The sequence below is a fragment of the Trifolium pratense genome, linkage group LG3 (genome assembly GCF_020283565.1).
Source record: "Trifolium pratense cultivar HEN17-A07 linkage group LG3, ARS_RC_1.1, whole genome shotgun sequence".
Taxonomy (NCBI): domain Eukaryota; kingdom Viridiplantae; phylum Streptophyta; class Magnoliopsida; order Fabales; family Fabaceae; genus Trifolium; species Trifolium pratense.
This window is the reverse complement of record NC_060061.1, coordinates 23,069,207-23,087,225: the sequence shown is the minus strand read 5'-3', so window position 1 is coordinate 23,087,225 and position 18,019 is coordinate 23,069,207. Positions and strand designations below refer to the sequence as shown.

The following is an 18,019-nucleotide window of genomic DNA, read 5'->3' as shown; positions in this document are numbered from 1 at the left end:
GGGAACTGGATTCCATGCATTTGTTTTTTGGTGTAGTCACTCTAATTTAAAAACTCATTTACTGACTGCATTTATTTAAATCGTCCGATCATGATTGGATGACCGTGAAACGACTGCATCGGAAATTTGACTGCACCTAATAAATTTCCCTGCTATAGATATCATATTGACAGGATCCAATTTCCAAGTAATATAGTAATTTAAATGTCTCTTGCTTATACTATATGTTCACTAATTTTAGGGATAGAAAAAAAACTCAAACCTGAGAGACCCACCTGAACCCAAACCCAAGTCAACGGGCGAAACCTGATTTGACTGGGTTTGGGTTCGGGTGACACCCGATAATATGGGTGTGGGTTTGGTATCAGTCAAACTCACACCCAAAACCCATACACCCACCCGAAATATTTTATAATTACCTAATTACCCCCATAGTCTCCCTCAATTTTCTTGGAAGACCTTAAATTTTAGTTGTAATTTAATTTCTTGAAAGTCTATGTTGTAATTTCTTGAAAGTTTATATTTGAATTTCCTTGGAAGACTTTAATTTTATTGTAATTTAATTCAAAGTCTATGTTGGAATTTAATTTCTTAAATTTGCAAATTATTTTCAAATGTGCTGCAGGTTTAGGTTTGGGTGGAAAAAACCTGAACCCAATGGGTGTGGGCGTGAGTGTTGTTTTGCCACCCGAACAGCCTTTGGGTTTGGTTTGGGTTTGGGTGATGATTCCGGGTGTGAGTTTGGTAAGTGTCAAACCTGCACCTATGGACGCCCGTTGTCATCTCTAACTAATTTGATTTAGTGTTCTCAAAATACTAAGGAAATTGATATGTCAACGCGGTGGGAATTTAGTGGATGATACTTTCTCACTTCCTTTCCTACCTTCTAAAATATTCTCTCCGGTCCTCCTTATCCACTTTGGGGAGAATTTTTTTTCTCATCCCCATCTCCATCCTCGTGGATTTCCACAGTTCTTGTGAGATCCATCAACAAAAAAATAAATATAAAGTTTCAATTATTTTCAATTAAACTTGTAAAAAATATTAAAGTTTAATAATAAAATATAAAAAATTATGAGATTTCTGAGTCTTGTAAATTTATATACATATTATGTGAAAATATAGATATAACATAATAAACCGTCCTGGTGGGACAGGGGATAAGATTCTATCCTCATTTCCAAATCTTTCTTAGGGAAACTTTCTCTTTCATTCCCACCTTCGCAGGGAAAATTCCTCATTTGTGGGTCCTCAAACAGGATAGTTTTCACAGGGATCCCCGCTTACGAATACAATTCACATCCTTAAGAGAAGAGTGCATGAGCTGGAATTTGAACTCTGGACATTCTATTTATTCATTTTTTAAGGGGTAAAATTTTAGCTACTAAACTACTTGAAAAAAGAGAGGAAAAAAAAAAAGTTAACAGTGAAAAAAAATCAATAGCTGAGGTACTAAATAAGCTTTTGGGATACTTTTCAGTTCCAGTAAAGAAAAGTAAAATTATACTTTCTCTGTTGTGGTCTTCAAAGAGGTTAAGGTTATGATTGAATTATTGTAAAAGGAATGTAGTGGAATAAACTATAATGACATTATATTTTGGATGGAAACAGATCCACTTGAGGAATCACTACACTTTACTACTAATGGGAGAAAAACATCAACCTTCCACTTGTTTAATATTGGTTTGTTTTGTAGTTCCACAAGTAAGGTTCCTATGTTGTTGTTGTTGATGTTCTCTTATGTAGGTGCAATGAGCAGACCAAAATATAGAGGTAGTTATTAGTAGGTACAACAACGTATGGATGTTAACCAAGGAAGGGCCCTTTCTTATTTTTGAGGCAAGGAGTGAATTCAGATAGGGACCCCTTTAGTACTTCAGTTAGTACATGCAATAACAATTGAGTACATTACTAATTCGCCGCTTGAAATTGTAGGTCATTTTCTGAAAATCAGATTTGTTGTGGTAAATGCGTTAACGTAGTTACTGTTTTTAGTTGTTCGATTTCAATCAAATGGTTGAAAGTGTATTAATGAGTTAGAACTAATGTGCAATTCTAATCGTCTGATCTTTAATCAATGGATGAGATTTAATACTGCGTTAAACTGTGTTATAATTCACAGCAGCAGATCCGAATCTCATTTTCTGAAGTGTCGGTGATTAAGTTGTTTGACATAATTTGTCAACAAAAAAAAAAAGTTGTTTGACATAATTTAAAATATGTTTTGCATATTCGCAAATTTTAAGGGTGTTATTGTGATTTTTTTTAATAATATAATTATTTGATCGTTAAAATTTGAATGGATGGTTTAGTGACATACTCAATATTACTAATTTTTTTGGGTAAGTACTCAATATTAATTTAAGGGGACTACTTTTATCCCCACTATTTTTTTATTTTTTTTTTAAAATAACACCCCTTCAAATTTATAATCCAAAATCACATCCAAATAGATAATCGAAAACAAAAAAGTGTTTTATCTCTGTTCAGATGGATAAATTTGAATGGGAGAGGTTTTAGAAATTATTGAGTGGAAAAAAATGCACATCAGTTTAAAGGATCTACTTCCAGTCCACTCATCTTAAAAATCGCTATGATTTTAGAAATCCACTTTTGAACAACACAAATTATTCAAAAGTACAATTCTTAAAAACAAAAAATTAGTAACTTTTATTGAATATGTACATCTAAATTCATGTTTTTGGTTTGATAAAAAAAAATTCATGTTTTTGGTGTAAAATATTTTCTACTTTAATTATGAATAAAAAAATCTAATTTAAAATATTTTTGATCCCCTTTCGCAATCCTTCCTGGTCCTCCTGTCCCTAGCTTTTGCATTTGTTTTGGTTGGTATACTCCAATCCAGAGCTGTCAAAACGGGTTGCCCGACCAAATTCGGGCCGGCCCGGTCGGGCTTCGAGCTTCATTGGACCGGGCTAAAAAGTTCGGATAAAAAACGGGCTACCAAAATTTGTGCCCGAGCCCGGCCCGGTACGGGTTGTCGGGTTTTCGGGCCATCCGATTTATTTTTTATTTTACATTTAGCGCTCAAACTCAACATTATAAATATGATCAATAATTTTCGCACGTTCTATTTTTACTCATCGGATATATATATATATATATATATATATATATATATATATATATATATATATATATATATATATATATATATATATTCTCGCGCGCCCTATTTGTAGTCATTTGCTACTTATAAGTTTCTCACGCGTCCTATTTTTACTCAACCGCCACGTACGAGTTTCTCGCACGCTCTATTTTAACTTATCTGCTACCTATGAGTTTCTCAGGTGCCTTATTTTTACTCATCCGCTACTTAAGTAGCAGAGGTGTTTTATAATTTATATTACGAATTAAGTTCAAATCATTCAAAACAAATTATTTATATTTATTTTTAATTTTTTCGAGCTTCCGCTCGTGGCCCATTCAGACCAGCCCATATTTTAATCGGGCTTTATCCGGGCTAAAAAGCCCAGAAGTAATTCGGGCTACGATTTTCAAGGCCCGAGCTCGGAAAAAAATCGGGCTTGGCGGGCCGGCCCATTCAGGCTAACCCATTTTAACAGCTCTACTCCAATCTATTAACATATTTCTATATATTTTTTTTTTATAAACCAAAACAAAAAAGCACTCTGTAATTGGAGTTCATTGCTTAATTTAGAGACATAAGCTTACGTTAATTGGATAGGGACGAGTCTTTAATTATTTTTTTTTGACAATAAGTCTTTAAAATAATTGAAACAAACAAAAATAGAATTGCAACTGTCATCTTCTTACAACTAACTAAAATTTATTATTAAAACCAAAATAATTGTATAATAACAGGGAGATTAGTACTAATTTGAATGACTTGAAAAGTCCTCATATTGCACTTTTTATAAATAAACTCAATAACACAAGAATGTTTGTAAGAGATAGTTCGAATCTCTTTCAGTTTTATAAATAATCTTGAGTTCAAAAGTTATTGAGTGAGAATTCTCATATAACAGAAAATTTTAAATAGACTTTCTTGTTCAATATGACTATATATGTCTAATAATCAGATCTGTTTCTTTTGAAATGATTTTTTATTCATGTTTTTCTAAGTGTATGTATTTTTTTTGTTCATTGAGCATTTATATATGTGCACAAGGGCGTCGGTGAAAAGACTACATTTGAAAATTCCCACTCAATAACTTTTAATTTTACCTTATATGAAAAAGTTATATAGTCCTACATCTTACCAATTATGCTTTGGTATGAATGCTAACTGTTCTTGTAGAAATTTTAGGGTTTTTGGAGCGAGACCTAGTCGATGATGTTTTTATTATAGCTTGATAGGGAGGACCCATGGTCCTACGTATCCGTAAATAATTAGGAAATCAGAGCCACATAATTCTCTTTTAATCGGGCAGTATGGGTGTATTCCATCAGTATCAGGCTAGCAGGGTGTTAGGCACTGATACTAGCTTTTCTGCAAATTTGGTGAAAGAAGAACGTAACTTTTCATCATGTGTATGATGCCTTATATATAAGAAGGTTATAGGAGTAGAGGAGGAGATAGTGGATGGAGTGGTTGAGATAAAGTAGAAAGTAATGTGATAATGATGGAGTAAATGTAGGGTGTACTGGGCAGGTGAGTGGTTTAGCCCGACTTAGACTCGCCATGTGTCTCACATGCTCGTATATTTTCGGACTTATGATCCCTTCTTCAGCGTGACTAGCTCCCGCCCTTATCTGATAAGGTAGGCGCATCAAGCCATTTGAAATGGACAGTAGATGTTTGGACCCATCTCTCCTGGTTGATCAAGTCCACTTAGAAAATCTTGAATTTCATCCAGTACACTAACCAACGAGTGCCTTAAATAAGTGGTTATAGGACTGGAAAACTTGATTGAAATAATAGAATGCACCTTGTATATCCAACAAGTTAAAAAGTTAAATCTGTTTTATTTTTTGTTAGGTACATTGCTAAGCAAAAAATAATTTGCCCATATCACTAACATCAACTCCATTCCATTATAAAACATCTTCTTTTATAGGTTGTTTTAAACAACCTCAATTCGATTCAACATGTTTTTAGGCAATACCAACATTAATAAAAATTAGAATTCATAAACACAAATTTACATATTTTTACATAACACTACAAAATATAAAGTACAATTAAGTGTTGAATGTTTATACATAATAAGCAATTTTCAAGTTGTTGAAATGATCTAATCTTAACAGTTGTATTTTGGAGGCAAGAGTAACATGGTCTGCATGTGCCAAATAAATGTTAAGTCACAATCAACTTAAAAGAACATCCTTTCTTTGATTTCATCATCACACAACACCACACCACATTTTGGTAAAAAATTGTGGGCCATAAAAAATTCTCTCTATTTCTTAATCAATCTCTTTCTACAATCTTCAATTAATCTTATTCACAGAACATGAATTGTCTAATCAAAGAATGCGACATATAGTACAAATTATCTACTTTCATATGTGTACCTTACATTACATTGTTAAATTTCTAATGTCCTACAATCTTAAGAACCTCTCATTATAACTATCCTTTTATTTTTTTATCTTCCTTATTTGAGTCTGTCATTGAATTGATCCCTACAGGACCAGTTTCTGTTATGAGCTTTGGAAAATTAAAACATGTTACTGCAAGGTAACATTATATAGTGGTGTGTGTGCATTGAATTTAATGTTGTTGTGATATTTAGCTTATGTTATCTAGTGTGGTTATGGTCTAGGCAAGGACCACATGTGAAGCTCTGTCATGTTGGAAAACTAGTTTCTGTGGGCATTAACCATTGTTTTTATGTGGCTCTGTTGATCCATCTACTTTGATATATATGAACATTTTCACCGGTTGTAAATAGTTGGTGTTCTGTCGGTAACAAGTATCTTGGTCCGTAAGTAAAGCTAGAGTTGGCCTGACTGGCTTCGCGGGATCATTTCCCCTCTGTAGGCCGCTCATTCCTGAGTTCATACTATGCAGGAACAGTTGAGTGAGTAAAAATAAGAATGACCAACTATATTTGTGTTTGACCTAACGGTCGTGAGCTAAGATGTAGATCTAGTTCAGTATAACTAACATGTTAGACTATCAGAATGAATATGTGATCCTGTTGCACCTTATGGTCCAAAGACATAAGATCCATGAAGGAGTTTTTCTTACTTTTTATATAAAGAGCACGATTTGACCTAATTTAGATATCACTCATTTTCTTTTCCTACTCATTATTACCACATTATGCCTAGACCGATTGTGATATTGAAATGTCTTTTACATGTACCTCTTCTTATATTTACTATAACGTCATCTAATCATAAATATTACCAAAACGTATATTCGAATAGTCCATGTTAGCATTTGTCTTAGTATAAATTAACATCACATATGTGTACATTTTTGTTATATTTAACAGAGGAGGGATTACATACCAATGTGACATTTGATTTGAGTAACAAATAGTTGAATTTATGATAACACGGTTACGTACGCATGAAGCTTATCCTATAATAGCTGTATTGGTCTTCCATTAGAACAATTAATGTGAATGTCTTACTATAAAAGAACCAACCGACCAATCATTTTGTTGAATGTGACCTCTCTAGGTTCATATTCAAATTTCCTCGACAACTTAGCTTACTTACTTATGGTTTGTTCTTAAATAAATTAATCAGTATTTCAAAATTCAGAATAGATACAGAGGACATATAAGTTCATAGCTTGCAGCTGCTTGTGGTTTGTTCTTAAATAATTTCATTGAATAATTAGTTAATGTATCTGGTCTATAATATAGAATAAATACCTACTTACTTAACACCCTACCAGAGTGACGGAGTATATAATCCGGTACTTTTTAAAAAGAAATTATTTACGTTATTTTTTGTGGTGGATGTTGAAGTTGAATTTTGGAGGAAAAGGAATAGCACTAAGGTGAAAAGGGTTGAAAGTACGAGTAAAGTTTTAACAAACACATGGGTTCTGTTTTATTTCATGTGTTGCTCATCAGAGTAACAATCACAAAAGCCAAACCATATATCATTCACCAGGTTGTACAAATTAGTACATTGGCCAGAAAATGGCGGTGAATAAAAGTGATTAAAATTTTGAACTAAATTTCATGCACACATTGTCCAACACACTATACTACTGTGCCAAAATGCAAAGTTTAAAGTTTGTGTTTGTTATTTCATGTTTGAAATCACAGGTTGAATTGAAAAAATTAGGATCACACTAAGACTTTGTTGAAAATTTAGTGTAACTTTTGTAAAATCGGATAACTTTTGTAGAGAAGTAGTGCAAGGCATGCTAGCTGTAATTAACATCCGCGCTTCATCCGATCATACATTAACGTACGGTTGAGATAATTTTAACTAAAAAGACACATTTTTTAGTTTAAATCGTCTAATCTCAAATTAACAGCTAGCTGAGATTAAAAACGGTGTGAAACTGCGTGTATTTACATCAGCAACACATCTTAATCCCAAGACAACCTAAAGAGTCCTTAGTAAGGACGATGGTTGCAAGTTGCGACAATAATAATGAAATGAAAACATCTTTTGGTGGTCTATATTAAGTTTTACCCCAAAAAATTGGATTAGATGGGATGGGAGTCTATGTCGGCCATACTTTTTTAAGAGTGATTTGAACTTTTTAAGTATAACAACATGATTGAGAACTTAAAAATTGTACGGAAACATTAAGCAAAGGAGGGGGAAATGGATTTTCTATCATCAAAAAGTTAATATAATGAATGAGAGTGTTATGATGAGCTCCATATTAAAAAATCTCATCATCTAAAAAGTGAAGTGTTTATAGGCTAGTTCCATCTTGAATTGGTGCACTAGATGTTGAGTCACGAGGGAGTAGTCAGGGGATCACTAGATGTTGAGTCACAAGGGGGTTGTCGGAGATCATTATTGAGCTCAGAACAACTATTAAAGTTAGATGGACACCATACTTTAACCCAAAATTTTAAGGCATTAGATTTATATATGACTTCTCTCACTTATAAAGTGTTCGGCCTCCACTTTTCTAAACAACGTAAGACTTAACTCACTTCACACTTATCACAACACTAATGACATATGTTGTAATATGTATAAATTTATTTTCACCATTGAATTAATAAGTTTCACGATCAAGTAATTAAGATATATGATACGATTAATTGATCTATATATATATATATATATATATATGATACAATACAACATTATATCTTGTGCCAAAGTTGGAATTAGTTTTGTTTATATACAAGTCTAAGGTTCTCCCACCTTTTAGAATGAGCACTCCCTTTGAACAATTATCTTGAAAAATTATAATAATTTGATGGTTAATTAAGATTTATTTTGTCAAATTTACAATATATATGTTATTATCTTGAACAATTGCATAAATGGTATTATGGTATGGTAGTGACTTGCCCAATTGCATGAGATTGCGAAAGTAGGCCATAATCCAAGTCCTACATGAAGGATGACAAATATAGGCAAAATAATAATAATAATAATAATAATAATAATAATAATAATAATAATATATTAAACAAAAAAAATCAAAGGTGAAAGAATATACAAGGTTATCCAAATTTTCAGTCAAAAGAAAACAAGAAAAGATTTTAAAAAGGATATAACTTGTGTCCTTTAAGACTAACTAAGAGCCCAACAATAATTATCCTTTTGAAGGAATGAGGGCAAAAGAAAGAAGGAAAAAAAAATGCAAAGAAAGAAATTCGGTGAGGTTGAAATCAAATCCCTAAATAAGGTTGTGTACTATCTTATTCTGGGTCCATGTTGGCGTGAAGAGGAGAAACATTGAGTAGTACAGCCAATGGGATTGTGTCCTACCATGTCCTTAATTTGTACTCACAATATACGAACCCCAAAACCAACTACTAACATTTATTCAACTAGTAAGAAGATGGTTCATATTTTATGATGGCGTGTGTTCAACTTCCTGCCTATGAAAAACAGAAATCCGTAGTCCACAAATTCTAGCTCAACTGACAGAAATGTTGAAATTGTTAGTGTTGGATGTCGGGACCAGGGTTCGAACCCCGGTCACTCCACTTTGTGTGTGTGAGTTTTCAATGACTTTGTCATTTCGTCTATAAAAAAAAACAGAATTCCTTTCAAATATAGAGTTAAAATTCCGAATTTTAAAATAGAGGAGTTAAAATTACGATTCAATCAAAATAGGGGGATAAAATTACATTTAAGCCTATTTATTTTTGAGTAAAATAGCACAAAGATGAAAATTAAGGCATCTCAACTATATTAGTATTTTAGAAAAATCACTTAAAAGGTATCTTAATGAAATATATTAAATGAAAACAAAGATACAAAGGAATGGAAGAGACCAAAAATCTAATTTGTGAAAATCTATCTGCCTCTTTAAAAACTTTACCAAGAAAAATTAAATGGGGTAAAACTTTGGTGAACAAAAAAAGAGTGAGAGAGCTAAGACATGAATTCAAAGGTAACAATTAACCAAAGTCAACTAAACTTATACAAAGATAAATCTAACCTATTGTGATTGAAATAATTTCAAATACAACTAGGCATGGAAAGCAAAGAAAACATCAATATTGGAAGCTTAGATACCTAAAAAATTAGCCGGATAGTATCTAGACACACCTCCACAAGCTATAATACCAAGACTATCATGAGTTTGCTCCATCTGAATTGTATTTTATCCAAGATATTATTAGAGGATGCTACAAGATCTCTTTGATTTTAGAAACCTTAGGAGGGTGAATCTTCAAAATAAAGGCTTTAAGAATATAAAAAAAATTCATGTTAGGGGCAGCAGAAGTGTTAGTATAATTTTCACTGAAAAAGACATTAGATATAATAGAATTGATAAAATCAAGTAGTGTTAAATATATAAATAATGACACTATAGATGATAAGCTTGCATTGGCCAGATAAAAATTTGTCCCAAGAGTTGATGATACTCTGCACAGAAATAGTGTCAATAGAAATACCAATTAGTAAAACTCACGTCAACAAGCTATTTGGAGTTAGCCTTCACATAATTTTATTGAATGCATAGTGTGAATGTATAGTGATTTACTTTTACCATCCTATTTATTTTTCATGCGTCCTGCAAAATTACTAAAATATTCTCGTCCGCTATTTAGATAGTGGACACTTCCAAAAACATCATACCTCTATAACATCGGCTACTTAAATAACAGAAGAATAAAATAAAAAAAATATAGGACGCATAAGTAATTGATAGAATGACAAAAGTAAATCTCATCGAGAAAACTTTTTTATTCAAAAAAATATATACGTACAAACCCCAATGTACATAGACCCGTGGTGTGTCCTTTCCTTTGTCCCCACACTCCACATGACTCCTTTCCCTCACTCACTATTCTATCTCCCAAAAACTCTCCATAAATACACACCTTCCAAATCCTAATTCATCACCACCATCAACATTCTCCACTACCACTACTACAACTAAACTACTTCTCATTTTTTTCTATACAATCAATCAACAATGGCCATTAAGAAATACTCAAACAAACTTCCTCAAAATGCAGTCTTGAAACAAATCCTAAAAAGATGTTCAAGCTTAGGCAAGAAAAACGATTATAACAACGATAATGATTACCCTGTTGATGTCCCAAAAGGTCATTTTGCTGTTTATGTTGGTGAAAACAGAAGTAGATATATTGTTCCAATCTCGTTTTTAACTCACCCTGAGTTTCAATCACTACTTCGTCAAGCTGAAGAAGAATTTGGCTTTGATCATGATATGGGTCTAACAATTCCTTGTCAAGAAGTTGTTTTTCAGTCTCTAACATCAATGATAAGATGAAAAACTTTTTTTTCCCTGTGTTCACCACGAGATCAACTAGACCGTCTAATCTTGTTCTGGGATCAATTCTGGCATCAAGTGTTTTAACCCCTGCCGATAAAAAACTTCGGTAATTCATAAATGGTTGTGAGTATTTGGAGAAGATCATATATTGATCAACAAAGATGAAGCAATTAATATAGTGTTTTGCTTCTCTTTTTTTAATCTCCATTTAACATCGCCATTTGGGTTCTCATTATTCATATTTTCTTGTGATGTAATATTTTACATCTCATTTTTTATTTTATTTTTATGTGTATGTGACTCTAACTTTTTACCCGTGATTAATTGATTGATGTCATGGGTTGAAGAAATTGTAAAAAGGTTTCCTTACGGAGGTTATGTGTAGTATGTATGTACCCTGTGAGAGATGTTTGTCTCATGTTGATTTGATGAAATCAAAGCAATGTAGTTAATTTTCTCTTCTGCAATTCTCATTAATTCTTCCCATACTTATTTGTGTTTAATATTATTTTATTTTTTTAAATGATATTTGTATTTAATAATATTATAATTATGGTATTTGAACATCAAAATTTCTGTTTCTTTTAATATTTATGTCTAAAATTTAACTTAAATGTCTAAAAATTTAAGGAAAATGCTAAACAGTGCCCCCGGGACATTAGTTAAGGATACAAATATAGAAGTTTTATCTCATAAATTGTACATTCAATGTTTTAATGATGTGAAAAGTTATTCTCTCTCACCATTAACTTTATCATTTATTTCCTTTTTTAGTATGCTTAACTAGTGCCCCAGAGGCACTGTTTAGCATGACCCAAAATTTAATAAGTCAAAAAAAAATGTCTAAAATTTACTTAAAGAAGATAGAAAGCTAGTTAATATTTATAAAATTATTTATTGTTGCTTAGACGTGTAAGTTAATAATTTATGTAATTAAAATTATATGAGTCGTGCTACTTAAGTAATATTTCAAGGGTACTAGTTAAGAAAATAAAATAAAAATGTTATTTTTTGAACGAGCAAATATATTATAACACTCCACTATAAATATAAGACATATAAATGACGAGAAAGAGTACAAAACTACAATAATAGAACAATAATATCACCAAATAAAAACAACACAATTTAAAATTCAACAAGGACACACTTTCGTCTTACTCCACTTCATCTCCTACCAACAAAATTCAAACCCATAGTGGAAGACGGAATAAAAGCGTAACAAAAACATTTCTCACCGAAAAACACTCTTGTCAGCAGGGGCGGAGCCAGACATGAATTATCGGTGTGGCTAAATTTTTTAGGTATTATTGGAAAAAAAATTCATCGTTATCTTAATAATTCAGTTAAACAACGAACAACATATAAAATTATTATTCTTCAAAAAAAACATATGAAATTATTATTAATACACATGTGTATCTAAAAAAAAAACCCAACAATTCAGAAAATTTCTATTTCAAAAAAAGAAATTAACAAACTATATCCAGAAAACTACAAAATTTCTATTCGGAAAAAAAAGAAAAGACTATAACTTATTGAATATATGTGAAATCATACATGTTACTATTGTTTGATACATCACAAGATTCTATCTTGGACCAAAATATATAGAACCCAAAATTTTATTAACTTATAGTTTATTTTGATAAACTAATTCAATTAACTTATAACTTATTAATTTTTATTCCAATTTTACTCATATCTTCTTACTTGAAAAAAATTAAACCTATTGTTTTATGTCATTTCATATTTATATGCCACAATCGTTAAAGTTGATTATTATATAACTTAAAATAATACACTTTGTATAATCAAAGAGTTGAATACTATAAACTAATTTGCACTAATATTTAAACTAATATGTATCGAGAGACTTACGATCATTAATAATAAACTCTAAACTAATATTTACATTAATATTTGTACAAATATATATACAAAATAATTTAAAATTATTTATAAAAATTTTATTATTATTTTTAAAAAATATTTGGGTTGGGCTGGTGTGGCCACACCAAGCCTCACACAGGTCCGCCCCTGCTTGTCAGATTAGACCTTTTTGGGATAAAAAATCACTTTGTTAACCAAACACTCCACGCAAATTTGAGCAAACTCCAACCAGGGCCGGAGCCGATATTTTGGAGGTCCGGGACAAATAATAAAAATAAATACTTGATAAAAATACAATTTTTTTTTAAAAAAAAATAACATAATCTATTTAGAATTTTTTTTTTATAGTGTAGAAATTAATTATATATTTTCAAAGAAATAATAAAATCTAATTTTTTTTAAAAAAATAAATAAAATAGTCGAGTTATTTATAAGTTTTAAAGTTGTTTTTTATTTCTTTTTATGCAAAGAGTATTTAATTTATACTTTTATATAATATAAACAATAGTTGTGTAAATCTATAACAATATATAAAAAGGATAAGTGAGTTTGGGATGGACTTTTCAATATACTTATTTTACCCTTACTTAGTTTCACAACTTCCATTAACTAATCAATTTAAAAAAATAATAATAATTCAAATCATAAAAATCTATAACAATATATAAAAAGGATAAGTGAGTTTGGGATGAACTTTTCAATATATCTATTTTACCCTTGACTTAGTTTCACAACTTCCATTAACTAATCAATTTAAAAAAATAATAATAATTCAAATCATAAAAATGTGAATAAGTGACAAATGGGTTACCTATACCTGAATGATTACCAACTTAATATTACATCTATACTATATAAAAATAGAATACAAATATTTTTGGTGTTGATTTTTCATAATACCAACAATATCCTTATTTTTTTAGCAATAAAAATCTTTTATTAACAAATTCATCATAACATAAAACATTTTTTTTTAGACATAAGTTAGACACAGGCAGGCGCGGCGCCTGTCTGGCCCGCTAGTTCATTATAAAAGTCTTAAATAAAAGAAAACAAAATAAAACTGTCCTAGGGGGAATTGAACTCAAAACCACAAGGATCTATAATTTCTGGACTGGAATTGGCGCCACCAAACCAATCACTCTATTGTGTTTATTTGTCTCCTAAATAATATATGAAGAATATCTTTACGTTGGGCCTCAAAAAAAAAAAAAAAAAGAGGCCCTTTAAAGTTTGGGGCCCTGGGCCGGAGGCTTGGTTGCCCTGGCCCAAAACCGGCCCTGACTACAACCCATCGAGGCAATCGGCTCGGTGGAGACCGTCGAAAAACTATGGTCAAAGCAAAAGTCTACATTTGTGATTTGAGTATGATGGCCTGGAAGAAACCATATTTTAGAACCGCAACAAACTGTAACCACCAAATATTGTATGCGCGAAGAAGGCCGTCAGAAAGAATCTTGAAACAAAGCAATTGCTTGAAAATTATGATGCATCGCACCACCACACCACCACTCACACCGCCAATCACAACACTAAGTAGAGGCAGAGCAGATGCCAACAAGCGGATGCAACCACCCCAAAAAAATAAACTCATGGAACCCGAAACCAAGGACATATCCAAGTATACCTATAAAGAGTGATAGTATGACCAACGTCCAAATGATAAAGGTCTTGATCCCTTTAAGTATATGATCAAGAGTTCGATTTCTGATTCATACGTATGAAAAAAATTAGATTGGAATGAGAGAACTCACTTTATGTGTCATACAGGTTCTCCGACAAAGATTAGTCGTCGCTAACAACAGTAAAAAACTTCGTATCTCATGGTAACCAAAAAAAAGTGATATAGTATCAACAAGTGGGGGGCTTAGCCCCTACTTGCCCCCCTTAAGTTCATCCTTCCCCGAAACGGAAGCGAACACACATCACTTCCAAGTTCCAACAACCACCACTTGAGCTTGCAACAAACAACAAACACGCCAAAAACCAAAACATCCGCCGCAAATAGCACCAAACCACTATCGGATCCGGCGAAGCAACGAGCTCCTCCAAGGCCAGAATCCAACAACATCCACCAGAATCTTTGTTTAAAACATTTTTAATACAAATAAAGAAAATTCAATTGAAGCATTTGATTTATTTAATACAAATAAATAAACTATTTTTAACATCAAACATGTTCTGATTGAAACAGAGTATGAAAGTAACTGGTTTTCCTTTTGCAGCAGGACCAGCTGAAAAAAAATGGCTACCACTTCTTAGATGGTCCTATTTGTATTTTTTTTTTAATCAAGATGGTCCTATTTGTATTATTAATTAATTGATGTTTCTTTTCTTTCCACAAAATACTTCTGACATTCACAACTCCTCTTACAAGTTATAACTGCCTCACCAACTTGGCAACTTCCATTGGTCCAAATAGAATATCTTTGCTTTTTACAATTCAATATTTAAAATAAGTAATTTGATACCTTAAAATTTTGTTGAGTACCACTAATAGAAAAATTATTTTCTTTTTACGAGTATAATTCTGTTGGTAGATTGCATATAATATACATAAATCAGAATTTGAATTCTGATATATTCACTTACTCATTTAAAAGGCGAAATAAAAACATTGAATACTTATCTAAATTTTTATTTTAATTATGAGGTGTTGATTTGTCTGGAACTAACAGAAGAGTTCAAACAAATGATAGTTGTAACTGCATAGGCAATTTTATTAATTATGTGTTGTAGGTCAAGAGGACATTGTTTCTACAAATATATATATATATATAGCCTCAAAATCTCTTGTCTTAGTCTACTTTTTATTTTTCTTTTATAATATTTATTTATCTGTTTCTTTCTCCAATAATGCATAGCAATAGCATGCACTTTGCTTGTACTTCCGTGAGTTTATTTATAGATATATCATACTACTCCCAATAGAATAATTAATAATTCAGAGTGTTTGTTAACTTGTTTTTGTCTTTCTTCAAGTTCTTCACAAAAAAAGAATCTTCATAGAAAACAAAACAAAAGTTGATATTTTGACACAAAAATCAAAATTGGATATATAGTTATGATTTTTTTTTTCTCTCCTTAGATGAAAGTAAATTTTTTAATAGTTTATTGGTTAGAATTTTCACTCTTAAAATTAAATGAGTACTAGAAGTTCGAATTCCTACTTTTATACTATATACTATAATTTTTCTACCAACTGAATCAAATTCACAGGAATATATGAAAGTAAGTACTCGATTATATTTTGTACTGTGTCTGATATACAATGTCCATTTTTTTTAAGGAGCAAATGCCCAACTTGATCTATGACTTTCGTGAAATTGGCAAGTTAGTCCCCCATATTAACGAAATTTCACGTTAGTTCCTCAATTTTCAAAATGTCGACCAAGTTAGTCCCTGTGACATCTCCAATTAGTAAACAATTATTGTTGCTGACGTGACACGTTATCTCTCACGTGGTAAATTTCAGGGACTAAATTGAAACCGAGTTAGCCTCGAACGTTTACATACGCACGGACAAAAATTGATGTACGAAACTGATATAAATTTGTGTTTTTAAAAACTGATGGCTTCTTCAACCTTCTTCTATTCCTTTCTTCTCCGTCCTTCATTCATCCGATCTTGTCTTCTTCTATCCTTATGTCAACTTTTTTTTTTTCAAAAACGAAATGAGAAAAATACTATGGTTGATTGTATAATTTGAGGAACCATTTAGCCATAGAGGAATAATTTGATTAAATACTTCAAGTATTAGTAAATGATCAAAAATAGTTCCACAAATCATTTTATTTATTTTTTTACGAAAAAGAGCTTAAAGCATTTCATTAAAAAGAATGTGTATGTCAAACCATACTTGGGGACTAGCTAAAGATGTGGCCGTTGACGGTGGTTCTGCAAGTGCATAGAATCGCTACCAAGTAATAAAGTGATAAATTTATCGTTCTCCACAGGATTGTGTCAAAACTACTAGTTTCACTTAGGAATGAATTTGTATTCGCTTTGGTGTTTGGAGATAGTTGTGCAGATAAAAGTAAATTGCAATAATTAAATAGCAGAAAAGTAAATTGCAGGAAAGTAAATGACTGTAAAAGTAAATGGTGTGTGTGTGTCCACGCGAGGTGGTTAAGTGTGGTCGGATCTCTCCCTTACTCCTGCTTGGTGGTTATTCCCCTGTTTCCCTCTATCAGGAATTAGACTATTAAAAATAGATTCAGAAGCACTTGTTCCCTATTTCTATTACAAACTGTTCAGAGCCTAGTTAGGGGTTACCATTACTTTACTTAAATATCCTTGCCGCCGGTTCCACTTTTTTGTTACAAACGTTGGTATCATTACGTATAAGGCTTCATGTGTCACAAGCTGTCACGTGTGCCTCTAACTAGTCTAACTCTGCCTCAGGTAGAAATTATCGTTCGTTCTAATCCTATAATAAGACCTCAGATATTGAATTTAATGGTCTCATCTTGGCCATAGCACACCTTCCTTCGTTCGGGATTACTAGCTTCGTTTCATATACGATATCCACTAGGTCCTTAGATTTTATTCTAATGTGATCAGTATTAAAATAAATATAAAATCAGACGATAAAAGAGTTTGAAAGTAGAAACAATTGAATTTATACCCAAATTATACAAAACCAAGCATTCATAAGGGAGTTCCTCGACTCCATATTTCTGAATATTTCTAAATGAATAATAGTGGAGGAGGAAGGCTCTATTTATAGTTTTTCAGCTGGGTTTTGGGCTTTTCTGCGCGTCCATCGCACCCATCGTGGCCACGATGGCATGTAATTTTGCCTTATCGTGGCCACGATGGATCATATCGTGATACGATGGAAGATTTCCTCAAGATTTTCTGCGTGTTTTTGTCGTCATCATCGTTCTACGATGATAAGTCATCGTGGTACGATGGGAAAGATTTGTTGCAGATTTTCTTCAATTTAAACCGTCTTCTCATCGCGGCACGCCGGATCTCATTGTGGGTATGATGGTGCGCGCTGCTTATTACGTTTTTGCCCTTTTTTGTTGTTTTTTCCAGTTTTCTTACTTCTAGGCCAAGTAACTTCACTTTTCCAGGTATTTGCTTGCATTTGGGCTTCAACTGTTATTAAAACTACCCTAAATTACTACTAAAAACATCATATAATTGACTGTCATCATCCGCCTTAGCAAGACTATGAGCAACACTAGAGTTTGTATAGAAAGTAGAGAAAACAGCTTGGACAACTTCTAATAATATCCCCAAATTATGTAGCGTTCGAATTTGAGGATAAAA

The 18,019-nt window shown here is 31.9% G+C and overlaps 1 protein-coding gene across 1 annotated transcript; it reads left to right on the top strand.

Moving 5' to 3' along the window:
• Window positions 1-10,406: 10,406 nt before the first annotated feature.
• LOC123915804 (auxin-responsive protein SAUR50-like) lies at window positions 10,407-10,974 on the top strand. The gene has a single exon (XM_045967048.1). The coding sequence runs from the start codon at window positions 10,523-10,525 to the stop codon at window positions 10,841-10,843; it is 321 nt and encodes a 106-aa protein (XP_045823004.1). The 5' UTR covers window positions 10,407-10,522; the 3' UTR covers window positions 10,844-10,974.
• Window positions 10,975-18,019: the final 7,045 nt, after the last annotated feature.